The following is a 22680-nucleotide window of genomic DNA, read 5'->3' as shown; positions in this document are numbered from 1 at the left end:
TTTAAATTACCCCCTTTTTTTGTGTTTTTTTCCCAAATTTTCTCGGTTTAAAAGTTATTACACAAAAAGTAGCAAAAATTCAAAGAAAAAAAATTACTAAAATTTGCCGTTTTATAGCTTCCAAACTTTATGAAATCAGCTATATAATTTTATCGTTGTGCACATCTACAATGTATTGGCTACAAGTTCTCCAACTTTCGTGTAAATATCTTATGTCATTTTTGAGATTTTCAGTGGAAACGAGACATCAAAAATTTTCAATTAAAGGGCAATGAACTCACAAATAAAGGCATGCATAAAAAAACTGAAGACAGGTTTAAATAGGTTTAACTACAAGCTATCTATCCTGAAAGTTTCATAACGATCAGTCCAAAGGTCTTTGAGAAATCGCCTGTCAAAAGTCGAGCGGGAAAAAAAAAAAAGAATAATAAGAAACAATAGAATAACAGTAGGGTCTTCCGAAGGAAGCGGAAGACCCTAATAATAACTAGGCTAAATCATATATGTAGCGTATTTATTGTTTTTTAAACAACTCAAGAATTTCATTATTTTCAGCATGACTCATAATTTGACCAAGCTGTTTTACAATCGGGAGTTAGGACTGCAAAGGAGTGATAGCTCTCTTTTGAAATGTTTAGTGAGAAACGAAGTAATGGGTTACCTTGAAAACGAAGTACTTTTTGATCACGAATGTCTTTGGGACCTTGCCATTCTTTTAATTAAGCTGTCCTCTTGTACACACATTGGCAAATATTTATATGAAATTCTTTGTCGAGAAAAACCAAAACTAGAAACAGGAGATACTAGCATTGTCTTTATTGCTGGTTCGCTTTGTAAGGCATGCCCTTTAGACGATAAGGACCGCAGTGCCATAGAATACTACAGAGAAGAAATTAAGATGTTTTCTTTGTAAAATTATTCATATTTGGAGTCAATATTAAATCTTTTTGGAAGTATAAAACTTATTTTGTTTTATTTAATTGTCTGTTTATTAGGACTGTGTCAATATATTGATATAACGATACGTAGGAAATTCAATCAAATATCCTTTCAATAAAAAAATTCCAAAACTTTTCGGGCACAGTTTTTCTTAAATAGTTGTAATTCTGTAAAAAAAAAAGTTGGAGTTTTCAATCACCAAATATTTATTAAACTGTCGTTAATTAAAACTTATCATAAATAATAGAAACATGTAATGACCATTTTAACATGGTTTTACAAATGTTAAAAGTTTTAAATTTATGTATATTTATATTGACAACGAGACAGGAACTTTGAAATTGATGAAAAAAAAACACTGAGTTAATTTACAATAGTTTTTTGAAATATTTTTTTTAAAGAATCTAATATATCGCATATCACTTTAGAAAATATTGTAGTGTAACGTACAGATTTTTTTCTGCTCAATATACACGGTTCTATTATATATTTACTTGTCATTTAGGCCACGCCAATTTAATTTTTGATCGTTGGACCCGCTGGCTGTATTAATAACTCTAAACAAAATAATTTTAATTCCCTGCACCTGGGAATCTCTGAGCTATATAATAATATATTTGTTCTTTTTTCCGTTATTTTTTTTTCGTATTTTAAACTTGTTTACTTTAAAAATCAGAGAAAGTAGAAAAAATATAAATATCCACTCAATTTTTTTCTTGTTCTGCCTGAAAAGTGAGTTTACAGGAAAGAAATAATGTAATTAATTAATCGCTAGCCTGCTCCTATTTTTTTCATCAGATGTCCGACGAACAATAAAATAAATATGTGTGACGTTGGTTATTTATAATTTTTTTAATAAAAAATCTTTTTTTTTATTTAGATGCCAAAGAAAGGGCGAAACATATATGTTAAATATAAGATAGAAAATCTTCAAAGTGCAGTTAATGCTGTTAAAACAAAAGCGATGAGCTATGGAAAAGCTGCAAAAACTTACATGGTACCCAAAACAACCATAGTTGACCACGTAACGGGAAAAAGTCAAATAGGTAAAAAAGCTGGTAGAAAATCCACAATACCTATCCAAGTTGAAAACTCAATTGTTGAAAAAATTTTGGCTGCAGCAGAACGGGGCTTTGGGGTAACAAAAAAGCAACTTATTATTAAAGTTGCGCGTTTGGCGAAATTAAAAGGCATAACCTTTAAGAATGGGGTCCCTGGAGATGACTGGTGGAGAGCATTTAAGTATAGACACCCAGAGATTGTGATTCGAAGACCAGAACAACTAAGTACAACCCGTTCAAGGATGCTGAACAAAGCAGTTGTGCAGAAGTATTTTAAAGATCTGCACATCATAATCAAACAAAATAAATTAGCTCCTTCAGATATTTGGAATGCGGATGAGACTTGCAAACAATTCAGTCATAACCCTGCTGCTGTACTTGCTAGACGTGGTGTCAAGTCTTTGCCGGGAAGAACGTCCACATCGCGACAAAGCATCACAATACTTGCTTGTGTCAATGCCTCTGGTGACAAAATGCCACCGATGTGCATTGTCAAAGGGAAAACCCCGCGATGTGTAGAATCATTTGCGACCATTGATGCTCCTCCGGAAACGATATGGACTTACCAAGAAAAGGCTTGGATGTGTGATTTGCTTGGGGAACTTTGGTTCAAATCCGTTTTCCTTCAGAACTGTGGGCCCCGCAGACCACAACTTCTTGTTTTAGATTCTCATAGTTCTCATGAGGTATTGGGTCTTTTGGAGGCAGCCATTTCCGAGAACATATTAATTATGGCGTTGCCTCCACATACCTCCCATCATCTGCAGCCCCTTGACAAGGCAGTCTTTGGTCCCTTCAGCAAGGCGTATGGTCGAGCTTGTTCTGAATTTATGACAAATCACCCTAACCACGAGATCAATAAGTCTACTTGGCCAAGAATTTTCAAATCAGCTTGGGAGGCATCAGTAACCCCAGACAACATCAAAAGTGGGTTCCGTGCAACTGGTATCTGGCCAATGAACGTCAGCGCATTGCCAGATTACGTTTATTTACCATCAGAGGCATTTGACCTACCCATTGAAAACCGGCAGCAAACAAGTGTGCCCTCTTCCTCACAACCAAATTTGTCTTTGACCCTTCTCGCCGAAACAGCCGTGTCATTAACTACTACAGATCTTGTAGAGGACCACGACAGCTCAACCAAACATGGAGACGAGCTAGGTACACCAGACGATCTAATACCCGATGATATGGCCTCTCTGGATGCCCAGATACCACCAGCAGATGTTGGCGCTCTTTTAGATGCTCTTGGAAATGGTGCCCTGGAACTTTCAGGCACAAGTGATGCCAACAACAATGCAAGCACTTGGAACTGGACGGCGGAAATCGACGATATATTTTCAATCCCAAAGTCAACGCCAAAGATGCATAAATCAAGATCCTCCAACAGCATAACCAGCCATCGTCTGTTGACTAGTGAGGAGGTTGTGGAAGGAAAGCGCGAAAGAATGGCCGAAAAGGAGAAAAGAGAAATCAAAAAAGAAAACTCAAAAAAAACAAACGAAACAAAACAAGAAATCTGTGTCGAAATAATATGAAAAACATATTAATGGACATTTAACTTACTGGGTATACAGTTTCCATGTCAAGAATTTTAATACCTTAAACTTGACTTGATAAAATTGAAACGCACAAAATTCCTTCGTAATAGACTGGTTTAAGTCAATGAAAAATCACCATTCTTTTATTCATGTTTCAGATTCCAAATGTGACATACAACTTATTTTGATCGTTTGCTTAATTGTGGCAAAAACTATAACACTATAATACATAGATATGATTACGAAATTATCCGATTCGACGATTTAGTTAATCAAATTTAATTCTCTTCATTGTTATATTTTAAAAAAAATAAAGAAATATTTCAGAATATATATGTAAATCGATTTGTATTTGGAAATAAAATATATTAAATGCACATTTTTTACGTATGCTTCGCATGCAATGAAAAGTAAGCATACCAAAAGTTCAAAGCGCAATTTTTCTATACCAGAAAATGACGGTGGTCGAAATTACCCCTCATTCGGTCGAAATTACCCTGATTTTGATCTTGTCATAAATTACTTATTTACTTCTTATTTTTCCCTGACTTACGAAAAAAAACAAGTAATATGTCTTGAGAATGAAGGGATCTAAGGGTGGGAGTGCATGATTTCCTTTCAAGTCGAGACTTTTAAAAAATATATACGTTTTAGGTAACAAATCTTACATTTCCGGTCGAAATTACACCACCCTACCCTAATATATAAAATTATGTTTTTAAAAAAATTACTGGTTCCTTTAGCTCAGATGGGCTAATAAGTATGCAACAGGCACAGTTTTGGAGTTGACATTGAAATGCGACTGGACATCTCTTCAATCTTGTTTTAGAAAACTACATGTACATGCCCTATGTACTTAATTCCTTGGAATCATACACATGTTTATGCCTTTAATTAGTTGTATGTGCCAAAATAACAATTTTTTTTACATTATACTGTAAAAAATACACATACATGTATTACAAGATCTTATATTCCTGCTGAAGACAGAGGATCTTTCTTAATCATTAGAATAAGTAAGTCTAAACTTTGAAAGGGAAGACCTTAATAAAGAGGTCAACATGCTACACAAACAAAATATTATTATATTTAAAAATAACATTTATTCCAATGTAATTACTGGTACATGTATTTCTGTTACAAAAACTATTTCACTTGAAAAACTGAGAGCAATTGATATGTTCATATTTGTGGATTTATGTTGTCAAATCAAAATTTAAAAATGATACACAGTGTGTTTAAAAATTGTCTTCACAAACCAAAACTTGACTTATTTTCACTATGCTGTTTATTCCATGTCACATCCAAACAGATGATCTTCTGGCAAATCATGGTCATGCTTGGTATCAAAATTCAGTATTCAGATGAGTCACACCTATCCAAAAGAAATTGAAATTTTTTAATTTATAATTCTTTTACTAATAAAAAGTGCAATTCATGAGATTATAAATTAGATTATCAAATTGAGAGATAAGATATTGTCACATTTTCTGTGTATAAATTGTAAATTTTAATGTACTCTTTCATCAATTAAAAGAAGTTTACACCAATTAAGGCAGTCATTTATGCTATCCCCTAATAAGACAACATACAAGTGCAAAGTAATCATGCACTTGTGGGTTTAGGATAATGTGCTAGAGTATTTATGACAACATACTAGCACGAGGTGACAATGTGCTAGCATGTACGTCAGTGATAATATGCCAGCACACTGAATCCAACATGCAGTGAAGCTAACACTCAACAGATTGTTTAGAGTTGTGTTTGCATGATATTTTGTTTTGTGTAAACACAGCAGCGTGTTGTTTAAAGCTGCATTGGAGTGGCAGTCTGTTGAAATTAACATGCTAACACACTGCAACTTCACATCATTGGAACACCATAATTTTAAAACTCGCAAACCAATATCTTATGATTACTAACTAGGTAATTGCAACTGTAAATGCTGATTTCATGGTGACAATTATACCGGTAATTCACTGTATATCTGAGAACTGATCAATTATAATAAGGCGTGTCCAGATAGGGCCACTTGCTAAAGCTCAATAGCACTTTCATAAAAGCGTGCCATCTTACCGACACAAAAGACGCCATTAAGCTATCACACAGCTCGCCATCACAACACTGAAAAACACTTTCGCACTAACACAAGTTCGCACCACACGCTGTCACACTAACACACAACACACTGTCACGCTACAGTAAAACACTGTTATAGCGAAGTGCTGGGGACCTGTGAATTTAATTCGCTATATGCGTAATTCGTTATATCCGTATAACGAATTCGTATAACCATATATAGCGAATTCGCAATATGCATGTTTTCCTTCAAGTGTTACCATCAAATATGTTAGGGAAGCAAATATTACAAAACATTCCTTAGATAACTAAAGTTTTATTATGAATTGATTTTTATATACTAATGCTGAGAGAAAATAAAGTCAGTTCTAATATTCAAATTTCGAAATCTTTGAAAGTTCGTTATAAAAGATGTAAAATTCATTATATTTAACCTCAACGGGACTCAAAATCAGTTCGCTATATCCGTAAATTCGTTATGTCAGAGTTCGTTAAAACCGTAAAATTTTACAAAGATTTGTTAAGAATTTTGCCGGGGACCCAGGAAAACTTCGTTATATCCGTGAGTTCGCTATATCCGTGTTCGTACTAAACGTGTTTTACTGTAATACAAATTCACAAACACGCTGTCTCGCTAACACGAGTTCACACAACACACTATCATGCTAACACAAATTCACAAACACGCTGTCTCGCTAACACAAGTTCACACAACACACTGTCTTGCTAAAACAAGTTTTACACAACACGCAGTCTCGCTAATATGAGTTCATACAACACACTGTCACGCTAACATGTGTTTACACAACACGCAGTCTCACTAATACAAGTTTACACAATACACTGTCACGCTAACACAAAGTCACAAAACAGGTTGTCTCACTATTCACTAACACAAGTTCGCACCAAATGCTGTTGCGATAACACACTGTCATCCTAATACCATTTCACACAACACACTGTCATTCTAATACCATTTCACACAACACACTGTCAGGCTAACACGAGTTCACACAACACACTGTCACGCTAACACGAATTCACAAAACAGGCTGTCTCACTATTCAATAACACAAGTTCGCACCAGAGAGGCTGTTGCGATAACACACTTCATCCTAATACCATTTCACACAACACACTGTCATCCTAATACCATTTCACACAACACACTGTCATCCTAATACCATATCACACAACACACAATCACGCTAACACAAATTCAAAAAACATGCAATATCGCTAACACGAGTTCACATAACACCATTCTGGCTAACATGAGTTCACACAATATGCAATCTCGCTAACATGAGTTCAAAAAACACACTATCTCTCTAACACCAGTTCACATGACAAATTTTCAGGATAACAAGTTCACACAACACACTGTCACGCTAAAACGAATTCACTCAACATGCTGTCTCGTTAATAAGAGTTCACACAACACGCTGTCTCGCTTACATGAGTTTACACAACACACAGTCTCGCTAACACGAGTTTACACAACAGGCAGTCTCACTAACACGAGTTTACACAACACGAAGTCTCGCTAATTCGATTTCAATCAACACTCTGTCTAGCTAACACAAGTTTACACAACACACTGTCACACTTACACTTTATATACGATTTCACACAACACGCTGTCCCGCTAACATGAGTTTACGCAACACATCGTCAAGCTAATAAGAATTCACACAACCCACTGTCAGGCTAACACAATTAAGTTCACAAAACACACTGCCTTGCTAACACAAATTCATACAACACATTGTCTCGCTAACACAAGTTCACACAACACACTCACATTGCTGAGTTTAAAGTAAAGATCTACCCTAATTTGAAGAGGTTTAACACTAACATATCTCTATATTAGTAAAGAGCTTTTAAGTCAAAAAAATTTAAGACAAAAACATTTATGCAGTAATGTTCCTTAACATGCATCTGGCATATAAAATGAATGAGACCTTAAAAACCTCACAGTACATGTTTACTTAGCTAAGTAAAGGTCTAAATTGATGCTATTCAATATATTCAACATCTCTAAGTATGTGAATGAGTGAAATTCTCAAATAAATATTATAAATCAAAGTATCAATAAGAAGCTGAACCTTACGTCGCAGGTTCCAATCCCATTGCTAAATGCTTTAGACAGGTTACTCCTATGAGACTGCATAAACCAAGATTCTGTGTCACGGTAGGTGTTAGCACAAAATGGATCTCATACTTCTTAAAGGCAATAAGTGCTGAGTACAAGTCTATATTTGCAGCCAATACCATCCCAAGTGGTGGCACCATGAAATGACTGAAAAATGTATGATTAAGGCAAATAAACAAACATTAAACCATTACAGCAGTCTTATCAAACAAAAAAGCAAACTTTCTATTATTACAATTTTTTGAAACAAATTTCTTTTGCAATTTAACAGAGCAATATTTGTCCTTTTTTGTCAGTAAAGTATGATATCAAATAATTAAGACTTTTTGAGAACATCTATTTATAGCGAGTCCAGACAGCAGCCCATAATGCGAGCTCTTATGATAAGACCTTGGCAAAAGAAGATTGTGACTTGCACATTGCTCCACACAATTTTTCCGCAGTATACTTTGGACCCACAGTTAGGGTTGGATACCGTTAAGGATGAAACGGTATGATACCATACCGATATTTTTGAAACGATACAGTATTTTTGACGATACGGTACTATACCTTGATGTATGAGAATCCGGGTTTATTTTAATAACAAATGTGCTTTCAATTATCACTGCTTATAACCAAACTTTCAATATTATAATCTAAAATGTGTTAAATATATTCTATTTCTATAATTCAACCTTTTATTAAATAATCAACTAAACAAATTATTCTGAATCTCTATAAAATAAAAAATAAGATTAAAAACACCGCCGTCTAATTCTCTGCTAAATTACAGCTGATCGTCTCATCCGGTCGCCATTTTGCTTGGTAGCACTAAACGACGAAACATGAAAAATGAAGAGAAATGACATCACAAATCCGCAACGTTTTGCCTTTTTAATTGACAATTTCTATCAGTTTCTATTAATAAAACTGAAACAAGATTAATTTAAATATTTTTAATACGCATTGGTTTCCCTCGAGTATCGGCTGTAGAAAGGAAGTATCTTACTTAGTACTGATTTCGTTGATTAGCCTACCCTTTCAATGCACGGAGAATTCCATTTTAGCGAGTCTGGAATCTTGACTAAAAAATAATTTGTAATGTATAACAATGTTTTAAAGATAAAGAAATACCGTTATCAGTACCGGTATGAAATGAAACGGTATTTTACCGGTATTTTTGAAGTAACTATTCGGTACGGTACTGGTACCGTGTACCGTTGTCCAACCCTACCCACAGTGCATAGCTTCTTTAACATGTTTAAGCTACATTCAAAATTCATTTCTATTTAATTTGAATTAGCTAGTCTTACTCATGTTCACATGGAGCTAATGGGAAGTAATAACTAATTTAACGAGCAGTGAATTCTTTCGAATTAAACATTTGAATAAACTCTCAGTGTGAACACTGAGCATGGATGCACCAAATGTCAAATGCGGCTTGACAAGCACAATCTAAATTAAAACTAAATAAGTATCTGCCCTCACCCTTAAAGTCACACTGTCAATATATAATTAGTTGAATATATTCTGTAACATTAAGTGCAGTTTGAATTATAGAGTATGATCACTATGATAGATAGTAGGCTAGGACTGTTGAAATTACATCCTCAAATTTAAAAAAAAATAAAATATAAAGCTGTGGGGATTTACAAGGTAAACAGAGAGCGTCTGAACTGTAAAACAGATAATATATCGGTGTGTCTGTGTATTTCTAATAACATCAATGTATGTCACTGTCATCAGGTCCAGCACAATACCCCGATAAAGGTATATAGCTAAATAAAGCTATATAGCTTTATCAAGGTATTTAAAATACCTTGATCAAGGTATTTTATGTGATGAAAATTAAAAATATTCTTTAAAAATTAATTACTGAAAGTCGAGTTCTGAGTTGTTGTCAGTAAATTCACCCATGCATGTAAAGTACTCAAACACAAACAAATCAGTATAAAAACGTGTCGTGAGAGGAGACATTATTTTATGCTTTCTTTTTGATACCAGAGTGATTTTCATGCACGCATAGACACATTGTCAAAAACTCAGAACTCGACTTTCATTAATTAATTTTTAAAGAATTTTTTGAATTTTCAGTGCATAAAATACCTTGATCAAGGTATTTTTAATACCTTGATAAAGCTATATAGCTTTATCAAGCTATATACCTTTATCTGGGTATTGTGCTGGACCTGGTCATGTAATCAGTAGTGTAAATTTTAAGTAATAAAAATATTCTAACCTTCATTCCAATGGTCCAAGCCAATCATACATTAAAATGTCGCCGTCAGCTCTTTCATCACTCGATACAATTATCACTGGGGAATGATATGATGATCCGAATCCGAAGCAGAGTCAAGAGTGTTCATCCTTGTTAATGTGACAGTCAGAATTTCCTCGTAAACAATTCACACAAGATTCTTAGAATATATGAATCGGGATAATTCTGCTTAGAATAATGTTCCAGAGAAGTGAAAAAGTACTTCGTAGCTGCAGATTAAATGAGTGTACATGTCTACAAACGGATTCTTTGTCAGAAAATGTTCAACTTCACAAATCATTCTATTTTCAGTTTGTAAACATGTGTCCAACGTCGACTCGAAGGGGCACACTAAAAACGGGATATACTAGAGACCTGATATTTACCTGACGTTTTAATTTTTAATTAAATGGTGATATTGAGTATTTTAAATTACTTATGTACAGACTTTATGACTTTGAGGCATATGCTATACAAAAATTCAATTGTTTGGAACAGTTACAGACAAATTTGAATCAGGTCAAATCAGTGTTTAGTACATCGCGTCTTTAGTACCTTCCTATTTCCCACAATGCCGCGCGTTGTTTACAAACAAGCACGAAAAAATCCTCTAAACTAGGTACTAATTATTGTTGTGTACATCATCACATTTTAAAATTATTTGAATAAAAAGAAAACAAAGAAACACCGAATCAAAACAATATCTTTTAGATGCATCAACTAAAAATGTGCACATGTATGCAGTAAAGGCTTGGCTGGCTATAGTAGATAACTTGTTCCTGAAAGGTTTCTCACATACATGTACTTGTTTTATAAAAAAACAATTAAATATAGCTGGAAGTTTATTTCTTTTTATATCAAATGACAAGATTTCGATTGTATCTTAGGTTACAAATATATACATAGATAAGTTCAATGATTACATATTTAATGCCTCTTTGAGGAAATATTAAATATTTTAAGGAAAAAAAAAAAACATTTTAAGACTTACAAATTTTATAATTAAAGAAAATGTAGTGGTATTTTACAATATTATATTAGTTTGCAACATATTTCTGTAATAGTTTTAATTATAACATCTAGAAGGGAGGTAAGCTTTTCATCATCTCAGAGTCCCTTATTTTACCCCCCTTCTTGCATTCGTCCTGAGGGCCTGGTCCCCCTCAAAGACATATTAAGCAATTACATTTTTTTCAATAGATTTTTAAAAAATGAAGCGTATTTTGAATCTCCCATAGTATGTAAAATTTCAGAATAATTCAAAATACAAGATTTTAAATAAGCTAATAACCCTACAGCTGTTTCATCAATATTTTCTACTCGACAATACATTTTATATTTGTATATCATAAAAGCTACAAATGACAACAGTAAATTATACATGACAGTGGTTTCATTTCTATCAATATAAAAACCAAAAATTATATGTTTCCATTTTACATCAAAACCTAAGAAATTGCTGACTATATCCCAGATTTCTCGTACATTTGTACAATCAAAAATGAGATGCTTTGAATTTTCTACATCTTCGACACATATATTACATGAGTAATTAGAGTTTTTATTTAATTTACTTGCAAAATAATTGTTAGACAAAATATTATTTAATAACTTATAGTTGAATTCCGCAACTTGTTTATCTTTTAATAACTCTATTTTATTTATATAAATTTTTTCCCAGTCTCTCTTAGGTATATTAAATTCTTTAGAATACCTTGCTTGCACAAGCGGAGCTTGAAATTTTCTTTTTAAAAATTCATTATAAAAGAATTTTGTTGAATTTTTATTAAAACATACAGTATTTAATGACACTTCCTTTAGATGTTTGTACAGAGAGAAATCATATCTTTTTTCATACTTTTTAAAGATCGAGTGTATGATTTTATATTCACATAACCAATTACTCTTATTTATCAAAATCTCTGTCATTTCATCGGGTGATTTGAGACCATTCTCGGAAAATAGATCTTTAACAAACAATATACTGCTTTTGAGCCAATTTTTAAAGTAAATCGTTTTTCCTTCATATGAGTATCTTAAATTTGACCATATCGGTTGTTTAAGAAAAAGTTCAACACTGAGGTTATCGTGTAATTGTTTGCATGCATTGAAGCATGTAAATACTTGTTTATAGAAAAGAGGCATCTTTCGTATCATTTCAAAATTTTCTATTTTATTTTCCGTGGTGTTAATCACATAGTCGATATTAATGTTTATTGGAATACAATAACTATTTATGTAGCTATTAATACAGTGATCTGTTTCTCTCAATCTACATACCCATGAGGCTTTAAGCGCTCTAAACTTAGACTCAATATCTGGCCCTCTATACAAGTTGCTAAGGGGTGTGTTGGACAGTGTTTTGTGTGTTCCCCTAGCAACATAAAGGTACAAAATCTATCTGTATAAATATCTGTATAAGTATTTTTGTTAATATACAACATGATTATATACTCAATTGTTACATTTATCATAAACATAATTTTGCTATCCAATCTAGGGAGCCCCTGGCACCCCTAGTGAGGGTTATTATAGGGGGACATCTGCGGATGTCTTTGCCCCAAAATTACTTTGTTATCATGTTTTCATTGAATAAAATTTATGAAAAAAAAAAAAAAAAAAAAAAAAAAAAAAAAAAATGACAAGATTTTATAAGTTCGAAATTATTTCAGTCAAACTTTTTCATAATATACCAATATTTTTAGCTATCAGAAAAAAACGTGTATGAGCCATTAGCCCCTAATTATAGGGGCCAGCCCCTTTTCGTTAATCAAATATGAAAGCTCTCGTAATTACCCACAACTTTTGTGTTATACTTCTTACCAAATTATTCTTGGTTTAAAAGTTATTACACAAAAAGTAGCAAAAATTCAAAGAAAAAAAATTACTAAAATTTGCCGTTTTATAGCTTCCAAACTTTAAGAAATCTGCTATATAATTTTATCGTTGTGCACATCTACAATGTATTGGCTACAAGTTCTCTAACTTTCGTGTAAATATCTTATGTCATTATTGAGATTTTCAGTGGAAACGAGACATCAAAAATTTTCAATTAAAGGGCAATAACTCACAAATAAAGGCATGCATAAAAAAACTGAAAACAGGTTCAAATAGGTTTAACTACAAACTATCTATCCTGAAAGTTTCATAACGATCAGTCCAAGGGTCTTTGAGAAATCGCCTGTCAAAAGTCGAGCGGGAAAAAAAAAAAAAAGAATAATAAGAAACAATAGAATAACAGTAGGGTCTTCCGAAGGAAGCGGAAGACCCTAATAAGAAACAGAGTAAAAACAATATGTTCCCAAACTCCGTTTGGGGAACATAATTACTAGTAGTAAATAATGTACCGTAAAGGCGTAGTACATGTATACAATGTATATGTCGTCTTATTTCATCATATTCATTGTACCTGCTTTTTTGGCTGATATTAAGTGGTTATTTCAGCTTTTTTTATTCAGACAGAGTAGCATAGAGATGCAATTAATTTCATTTTTCATAATATTCATTCATTCATAAAAATAATAAGGATACCTAACCTAATGATAAAAAAAGAAGAATAAATCAGATTGGTGATCAATATCTAAAGACATTATGGCGGATCTAAGGGAATACTGTAGGTTGTAATATTTTCCTTTGTTTATTGCTTTTCACAATTACTTAAGACATATCGACATGAATTATTTGTCTCATCTTTTTTTTATGATTCTGGCTAATTGATTTCAAACATTTAGCTTATAAGTCATGTATTACCATAGTCTAAATTTATGATTGGTGGATCCAAGGGGAGTTGGTATTGAATTTTTAAATACTTGTGGTGGATCAAAGGATACTAATGACTTTTGCAAATTTATTTCAAAGTTTAGCTAATATTTCTGTGTGTGATCATGATCTTAACTAAGAAGAGGTGGATCCAAGGCAAGTGGATATTAATTGTTTTGATAGCCATGAGAGTTGTGGTGGATGTAAGGGGAGTAGATAGATATTTGTAGAAATGGGTCAAAGGATAATAATGATTATGGTTAATTGATTTCAAACATATAACTTAAATATATCATGTGTGATCAAGATCTAAACTTACAAGTGGTGGATCCAAGGGGAGTGGATATTTATCTTTTTAATTATTTGTGATTGATTAAAGGATATAAATGATTTGTGATCATGTCTAATTTATTTCCAACATTTAGCTCGTGATCTTAATTTTAAAGTGGTTGATCCAAGGCAAGTTGGTATTATTTTTAAATATTTGTGATGGGTAAAAGGACATTACTGATTCAGGCTAATTGATTTCAAACATTAAACTTATATGTCATGTGTGATCAATATCAAAACTGATAACAAGTGGTGGATCCAAGGGGGTGGTGGATATTTATCTTTTTTAAATATTTGTGAATGATCAAAGGATATTAACGATTTATGATTATGGCTAATTTATTTCAAACATTTTGCTTATATGTCATGTGTGAACATGATCTTAATTTAAAAGTGGTGGATCTAAGGGGAGCGGATATTATTTTTAAATATTTGTGGTGGGTAAAAGGATAATAATGATTATGGATAATTTATTTCAAACTGAATGAGTTCCATTAATTAAATATGTAGATATATTGCACATGAATTACATAAATCCAATCTTATTAGTGGTGAATGCAAGGGGAATGAAGATTAAAAAGAAATCCACAAACTAGACATCATATAAACCTAACATATATAAATATATATTAGTTAAGGAAAGATACCCTCTTTGGACACTGTGAATTGGTTTCTATTGTGTATATTGTGTTGGTATTAAATTTTCTTGTTTCATTTTTTTAAATATTCAGATTAATTGTCATCGATCAAATAATCTGTGAAGAGTTTTATGATGAATGTTTCATTATGGGAGGCAACTGTCTTAGAAACCTGTTTTCATATAAATCTTCTTTTACATAAGCAAAAATTTGAAGAATGAATACTTGAAAATTTGAAAAATAATAGATATTTGTTATAACTATCCATTTTTATATAATGAGAAACAGAGAAGATACTAATGATCCATTAGTCTAAGAAAAAAAGTTTTTAGGAATTATCTTACAGTAAATATATCAATACATGGGATTTAAAACCCCATGATAAAGAAACGTGGGAGAAAAAACCCCATATGACAATATAAGCAACATATGGGTTTAAAAAACCTACATTGATTTTCGTGGGGTTATTTCCCCCATGGGGTGAAAAATAAACCCCATGGGGTTTTTGTGGGGTTTTTTGTGGGGTATTTTTAAGTTCATGTTTCCCCATGGGATTTTTTTTTTTGAACTCAAATATCTCAAAAACTAGCAGAAAAAGTTGAATTTTTTTTTTCATAAATCAATTTGATTATAAAAACCCCATCATTTAAAAAAACCCCTAATTTGATAGCTTTAAAGGAAAAGGGTGCGCAAGTTCGGAAAAATGTCCATTCCGAAGTTGTCCGTCCCACTGTTATATATGAAGTACTAAGTCTGGGTAAAAAAGTTCAATGTCCATGCGCGAATTACTGGCAGCCACGTGACATGATCCGTAGCATTCATTTCACTTCCTATTCTTTTATTTCTTACCATGCAAGTTATCTTCGTAATAGCGGAGCCCATTCTTTGTGACGAAGATTTCTTTTCATATGATCTTACTGACTTAGAACAGAACCCCAGACAATCATATGAATGATTCAAAAATAAACTCCGCCTATTATAGTGTCATAACAATGTCATGCTTGAATTTACCACTCCGTGTTCACATCGAACCCAATTCTCATGAAAATCGAACACGCGGCGTTGCTTAAAAATGGACGTTCAACCCAGTCTGGGAAGCATGGATTTTAAAGACGATTTTGATATACTGGGATATTGGGATGGGGAAGATGTTAAACTCACGCAATTGATGAATATCCCTATTCAGAGTCTATTTAATGTGAAAAAACGGCCGGTTTTCTGCCCCCCTCAGTGCGTACATCGCGGAAAAGAAGCTAGATGCCGTGCCATTAAAAAAGAGACACAATAAATCATGGGCGATAAAATTGTGGAAAGATTGGGCCAAAAATAGAAATCTGCAAGTATTAACTCACTTGGAAGGCAATCCCATACCAGAGAATCCAAAGGATTTATCGCATGATATGCTTGATGTTAGGCTCCAATGGTTTATTTGTAAAATTAGGCGCAAAAATGGAGACCCCTATCCCCCAATACACTAACTCAAATTGCTTCAGCAATACAGATATATCTAAGAAATAAATGTGAAAAGGTAGATATTTAATTTTTTTTAAGGAGAATAACCCTGCATTAGCAGGTTTTCGGAAAGCTTTAGATTCTAGAATGAAGGAATTAACAGCAAATGGCATAGGAGTAAATAAATAAAAGCGATCCTGTAACGCGGGCAGATGAAGAGAAATTTTGGGATACTGGTGTTTTCTCTTTGGATACAGCCCGAGGGCTCTCAAATGCTGTGTTTTATTACAATGTGAAAGCATTTGGATTTAGGGGCATGGAATGGCATAAAAATTTAGATGCGGAACAGTATGAAATTAAAACTGATTTTTTTTTTTAAAAAGTTTAAATAACTTACAATACATTCAATTTACTGCAAGAATATCCAAAAATGTACAAGGAGGTCTAAAACATAAAAACGTTGAAAATCAAATAGTAAAACATTACGAAAAACCGCAAAATAGTCGATGTTTAGTGAAATTGTACTCGATTTACTTGTCATTAATCCCGTGAGTTAGCCCATTTTACCGCAAACATTTAATTGAAAGTTTCATTTCTGAAAGTGAATACAATGTCCCCGATTTAGTGCTGGGAAAATTTCAATAAATGTGCTATCTACCCTGTAAAAGAAATTTTACGAGGGGGCCGGGATCCCCTTGGAGGGTCGCACCATTATAAATCACTCAGGAAGGGTCACTCTGTGTACATCCATATATAATTCTGGTTTTAATGATAAGGCTGTAGCTAGTAGAAGAAAGCATCGCTCAAATGCCATACAAAAATATCAACGTGAGCAGTTTTCTCTCTTGAAAGAAATAAGCAACACCCTCGCTCCCCCGAACCCAAAAATGAAAATACTGGATTGACCCGACGTTCAGAAAAGGATGTAAATGAAGACGATTGCATGTTTTTGTCTATGCCGAAACGTATAAAAAAAAAACTCATTATTCAGGAAGGCGACAAAAATTACTGTAGAAATTTAAATTCAGGGATTTAAAAACATGACCAAACAACCAAATATCTGCTCTTTGATTGTTTGTGTCTCAATTTTGTTTGTTTCTTTTTTTCAAGTAAATCAATAAAGAAATGTTCAATTTATATTCTTATCATATATTTATCGTGGGAAATTGAGGCATTAAGGACACACCCACATATCTAATTGAGTCAATCAAACACCGCTAAATATTTCAGAAATAGAAAAGTTTTTCACCATGAAGAAACGATTCTTTGCGAGTATTTGAAGCATTGATTGGCTGAAAAAGTGGGTTATGTTCTAATACAAAGAAGATCAGTCTAATTTGTCAAAATTGAGCTAATCGTAGAAAAAGGATCGCTGGAGAAGGATATCTTATCCCAGAGAAAGCATGATGACCACCACAAATCGAGTCCTCTGTCTTAGAAACGTCATTTATCCAATATGGATATAGAATGCTAGCTTTGTTTTTTAATTATATATATGTTTAAACTCTAAATTGAACAATATTGTAGGGATTTATTAATTATGCTATCATCAAAATATTCAATTATTTTCTAGCTTTAAGGTATCCGATCCATATTAGCTTCAGATTCAGTGGAATTTAATGTATAATAGATATGTATGGGCTGAATACTTAATGTAGTTAGAACTTATTTTCATCTTTTAATATAAGAATGTAAGAGTGGGACATGTCCTAATTTATTACCTTTTTCTGCCATTGACGAATTATCTCCCTTTGATTTGACTCAATAAAAATTAAATTAGAAAAAATCTGTCTTGTAAAAAAATTATTTCTAATTGTTTTTTCTATTCCCAATGATCAAGTGCATCTTTCCATCACAGCATTTTTTTCATATTTGAAGTATTTATTTTTTTATCTTAAAAAACTAACTTCCTTCCATAGACTTTAATGCAATCTTCAATAATTAATTTCTGCTCAGGTAAATAAATTTTTGAAAATTTCGCTTGGTAAATCCCTTTCTACTCTAAAATGCTTTAAAATAATATCAGGATATTTTACAAACAATTGAATTTAAGGGTAGAAATTTTGGTCCATAACTTGGCGATCTTTTTTAACAAATTGTTCAACTATGGACATCTCTTCTCCGACTTTCTTTCACTAGGCAACAAAAGAAATCTCATTTTTCATCATCCCTCTTCCTTTACTAATGCAGTCTATCCAATTAATGCTTAAACTTCTGGAAAGTCTTTTGTCTTCATAAAGCTTGTGAAAATTACAAAATGCTATGCAAAGGAAACTCCAAGTTCAATCTTAAAAATTACAGTCGTTTGTTTCTCGAGTAGGAGCGTGTTTACTTTTTTTCAAAAGTCGCCAAATGACTCTGTTAATGAGATGCTGGATGACCTCCCTCCAAACAATAATGTCAACGACTACGGACCATTATATGGAAATCCATCCCTTGGTATAAACTTTCGCAATCAGGTCGTTCAGTATCTACAAATATTGTAAAATCTAAGAATTGCGCATATATAAGAGATAAGACAATGACTAGAGACAGGTTTGTATTTGAAAATGAAAGTTTACTGAAATTGGAAGTTTAACTTTATAACATTGATTGTATTGTTTTCAATAAACAATTTTTTTTTAAAATGGCAGGGCCTATTTGGAATATCACAAATGTAAATCAATCTTTCAAAAAATGTGAAAGAATTAAAACATGAAATACCGTCAATCTATTTCTCTAATGAACTAGTTACCAAGAGATGAAATTCTAATGTGGAGACAAACACACTGTTTCCTATTTGCATATTGCTAGAGTCTGCATCAAGCAAAGTGTCTGGCGTAAAACACTTGGTAGACATCTCACAGGACAACATATTTATTGGAGATTCAGGCGAAGCAGAACAATATTTTTAACAGAGTCTGACACATCTGTTTCAAACTTGGATATTTTACTTGAAAAAGACGTTAATGGTAATCTAAAAACCAAGCTCTCTGATAAACGTGATGACTTTAACTTTTCTATAGTCAACTTTCCTTACTTGTGCAGCAATATACCTTCATCACCTGCAAACGGAGTTCATATATCTCAGTTGATTCGATACGCAAGAGCATGCTCTACGTGTGAACAATTTCTAAAAGGAGCTAATTTTTGACAAACAAGTTAATGTAACAAGTATATCAGCAGTCTTGTTTAAAATCATAATTTCGTAAGTTCTATGGCCAATACAATGACCTTGTCAGCAAATACAATTTATTATTGAGTCGAATGGTGACTGACGTTTTTCATATTGCATATAATTGTTAGTCCATTATTTAAACACTTAATTGACGAAGATTTTTCCGTTATTTCTCGATCATGACAAGGAGCACACGGTGGGTGTGACCGGTCGGCAGGGGATGCTCACTCCTCCATGGCACCACCTGATTTAACTTCTAAATAAATGTTTTGGAGGTCTGTGTTTGCTATGCTCCTATTTTGTATTGTTTTATGGACTTTGATATTGAATACTCTTTGTTATCTCCATATCCTTCTTTCCATTCACTATTGTGACCCCGCCCTACCCCCTGGGTATTGATTTTAATAATTTAAAATCTATATTACCCCTAAGATGATTCCACATTAGTTTTTGCTTTAATCGCTTAGTGGTTCTTGAGAAGATTTTAACAATTATAGAATTTATTGATTTAAAGAATTTTCCTGTATATTTCAATGTAAAACTTGGATTCCATTTTGTGTCTCAGGTCCATGATTATAACAATTTAGAATCCACACTACCCCCAGAATGCTTCCACATACGTTTTAGCTTTTATGGCTCAGTGGTTCTTATGAAGAAGATTTTTTAATGACCCCACCCTATTTTGTCTTTTCTTGATTATCTTCTCTTGGAAGGCGACTTGGCCCTTCATTTGAACAATTTAAGTTCCCCTATCACCGAAGGATTAGCACCAATAAAATTGGGCCATTGGTTCTTGAGAATTAAAGAAGTTGAAAATGTGAAAAGTTTACACACGAACGGACTACGGACAACAGGTGATCAGAAAATCTCACTTGAGGTGAGTTAAAGCTCTCTGTTGCTTTTGATGATTGAAAAATAAACATATGCACGTCTTTGTAGCAATCTTCAATGTTCTTGGTAAAATTATAAAATTCAAGCAAGTTATAACCATAGCTTTCAAAAATTTTTTTAAAGATAGTAGTTGTTAACAAATTCTTTTAGGAAGTTATGATGAACTGGAAAAATGATAAGGAGTAAAATAATCTTCCATTTACTTATCAATTTTAATAGTTGTATTTTTTAACTAAAAACATTATATACATTGCAATGAAGATATATAGTATCAAGAATTGTTTTTACCAAATAAATATCTATCGATTTAGTTCGTGCTATTATCGTAATTAAATCTAAAGTATGTCAATAGTCGAAGTATTTCTAAGAGAGTTTTAAATGGGGGTTTTTTAAAAACATTTCTAATTAACTGATAGAATGTACACAAGACCATTGATATAAATATTTTAAACGTTTTTGAAAATGAATTATTTTTCAAGTATTAATCATTATACTGCTACAGCTGTATCTATCCTATTGGATGATTATGAATGTAGCACTCTATAAATACGTCTTGTCAAATGGTTGTTTCGTTTCCTCAATTTTTTTCCATCCCCTTCTCACTTGAAGAGATTGTCCTTTTTAAAATAAACATAAAATTTTAAACAACACATATCACATTATTTAAAAAGGTATGTTTATTTATGTATATTTTATAATCATTAGTTATTAGTGATTGAATTTATTTCAATCTTGTTGGAATACATTTAAAGTGTATGGAATTTATTTTAATTTTATTTCGTACTTGTTAAACATGAAAATGTTGACTTTTCTTCTAAACACATCCTTAATAATGCTTGTAGTTTTCTCTCATTTACTTTTTAATTTATATAACTAGACGTATTTCCGTGATGCTTTACTTTCTTTTCATTTGTACCATCAGAAAAATTTAAGTACATTAATTTTTACTTATTGCTTGATAAATTGGTTAATTTTATTGAAAAAGGTTAAGATTCTTATGAAATAAACTGTCAAATATAACCAATCGTACTGCTGAGTCTTCATCCTGTAATACAGATACATGTAAAAGAAAAGTTTTAATTACTGCCTCTATCTGAAGAATTAATAAAAAATAAGTAAATGCTGATAAATCTAAGACGCGAGAGAGAGAGAGAGAGAGAGAGAGAGAGAGAGAGAGAGACAATTCAGCAATTGGAGTTTTGAAAAAGTTTTGTGAGATAAAGATGCATCTTAGCAGGGATTAAGCCGATTATCTGACTATTTTAAAAAAAAAAGTATCAATATTTCCAGAAACGATCGGAATGGCAATTACTAGGCAGCTAATTATCAATTTGACTACGTCTGCAGTGGGTATCTTTCTTTGCCTTGTTGCCTTGGTAACTCCTGGATGGGGTTCCATTCCGGTAATACAATGATTTTAATTGAAGTAAATTATGTTAAGATATCCAGGACCCTATGTTTTTTTTAATTAACTTTAGAAGATAAATGATTTTCTCCATATTCCACATGTTTTATAAATTTTCACTACCCTTGAAGCTAATTTAAAGCTTATTCTACTTGACAGGAACTATTTTCATTCAGCATATTTTACGTATGCTATACAAAGTCTGGAGAATGCTCTGCAACAGAAATTTACAATGACGATTTACCAATATACACAAGTACGTTCTACCGTAAATCTCGCTTTCCTTCTCTCTCTCTCTCTCTTTCTCTCTCTGTATTATCTTGTCTTTTGATAATTTATATAGTTTTCATGTGATTATTTGACATCTAAGAATAATTTTTCAGAGAGAGAACACAAAAATCCATTAAATTCCTCATCGAAACTTTGAAACATTAAAGAGAGACAATATCTAGAAAATATTTGCTTTTTTGATGTTCGAGTTTTTTTTTCTTAGTTTTGATAGACGTACAACTAGCCGGTGTTCTAGCGATCATACTTGGTGTAGTTGGTTGGTTGGTTCTTATGGTGTATGCCATTTCCAACGAGTCATCTGCCTCTTCGCTTGTTACAAGCGGCATAATACTGCTTGTTGCATGTAAGAGTAATTCATTTTAAAACTTAAAGGCTTAGCAATTTTTATCGTTTTTTTTTAAACTGACTGTAAAACTTACTATCATTCAAACATTATTTTACAGCGACATTTGAATCTGTTCTTCTGGTAAAATTCGTTGTTTTCAATATAATGGTTTTCAAAGAACTATACAAAAGCGTCCAGTTTATACTTCCTTACTCTATAATCATTTCCATCTCTGGTTTATTCCTAATTATGTTTACGGTCGTGAGGATTTTCATTGGAAACAGACAAAGGGAGAACAATCGTTTGAGGACAGATAGTTCGCTGGTCATCACCACTGAAACTTACAGTCAACTAGAATTTCACAGGATTTAAGGGTATATATGAATTGCCACAGTGAGCCTTTTTATGAAGAAACTCA

At 32.6% G+C, this 22680-nt stretch overlaps 1 protein-coding gene and 2 long non-coding RNA genes across 3 annotated transcripts; 2 read left to right on the top strand and 1 right to left on the bottom strand.

Annotated features, from left to right (window-relative positions):
- The first annotated feature begins 1903 nt into the window (after positions 1 to 1903).
- Positions 1904 to 3729, top strand: LOC134228881 (uncharacterized). Its single transcript, XM_062710574.1, has 2 exons — positions 1904 to 3424; positions 3700 to 3729. The coding sequence occupies exons 1-2, from the start codon at positions 1904 to 1906 to the stop codon at positions 3727 to 3729; spliced, it is 1551 nt and encodes a 516-aa protein (XP_062566558.1).
- Positions 3730 to 4274: 545 nt separating this feature from the next.
- LOC134228884 (uncharacterized) lies at positions 4275 to 10874 on the bottom strand. Its single transcript, XR_009984096.1, has 3 exons — positions 9997 to 10874; positions 7734 to 7922; positions 4275 to 4916 (listed from the first exon to the last, which is right to left on the bottom strand). It is a non-coding gene; the product is annotated as an uncharacterized LOC134228884 (long non-coding RNA).
- Positions 10875 to 21563: 10689 nt separating this feature from the next.
- LOC134228883 (uncharacterized) lies at positions 21564 to 22174 on the top strand. The gene is made up of 3 exons (XR_009984095.1): positions 21564 to 21644; positions 21806 to 21902; positions 22140 to 22174. It is a non-coding gene; the product is annotated as an uncharacterized LOC134228883 (long non-coding RNA).
- Positions 22175 to 22680: the final 506 nt, after the last annotated feature.

This window comes from Saccostrea cucullata, unplaced genomic scaffold, assembly GCF_032062105.1.
Source record: "Saccostrea cucullata isolate Sc308-1 unplaced genomic scaffold, CSIRO_AGI_Scuc_v1 ctg11334, whole genome shotgun sequence".
NCBI classification, from domain to species: domain Eukaryota; kingdom Metazoa; phylum Mollusca; class Bivalvia; order Ostreida; family Ostreidae; genus Saccostrea; species Saccostrea cuccullata.
Note: the sequence above shows the minus strand (reverse complement) of the source record. Positions and strands in the feature narration are given on the sequence as shown.

Coding starts and splice junctions, on each gene's coding strand:
- LOC134228881 (XM_062710574.1), top strand. CDS start 1,904: ATGAGCTATGGAAAAGCTGCAAAAACTTACATGGTACCCAAAACAACC. Junction 3,425..3,699: donor GTCTGTTGACTAGTGAGGAG/GTTGTGGAAGGA, acceptor TTCATGTTTCAG/ATTCCAAATGTGACATACAA.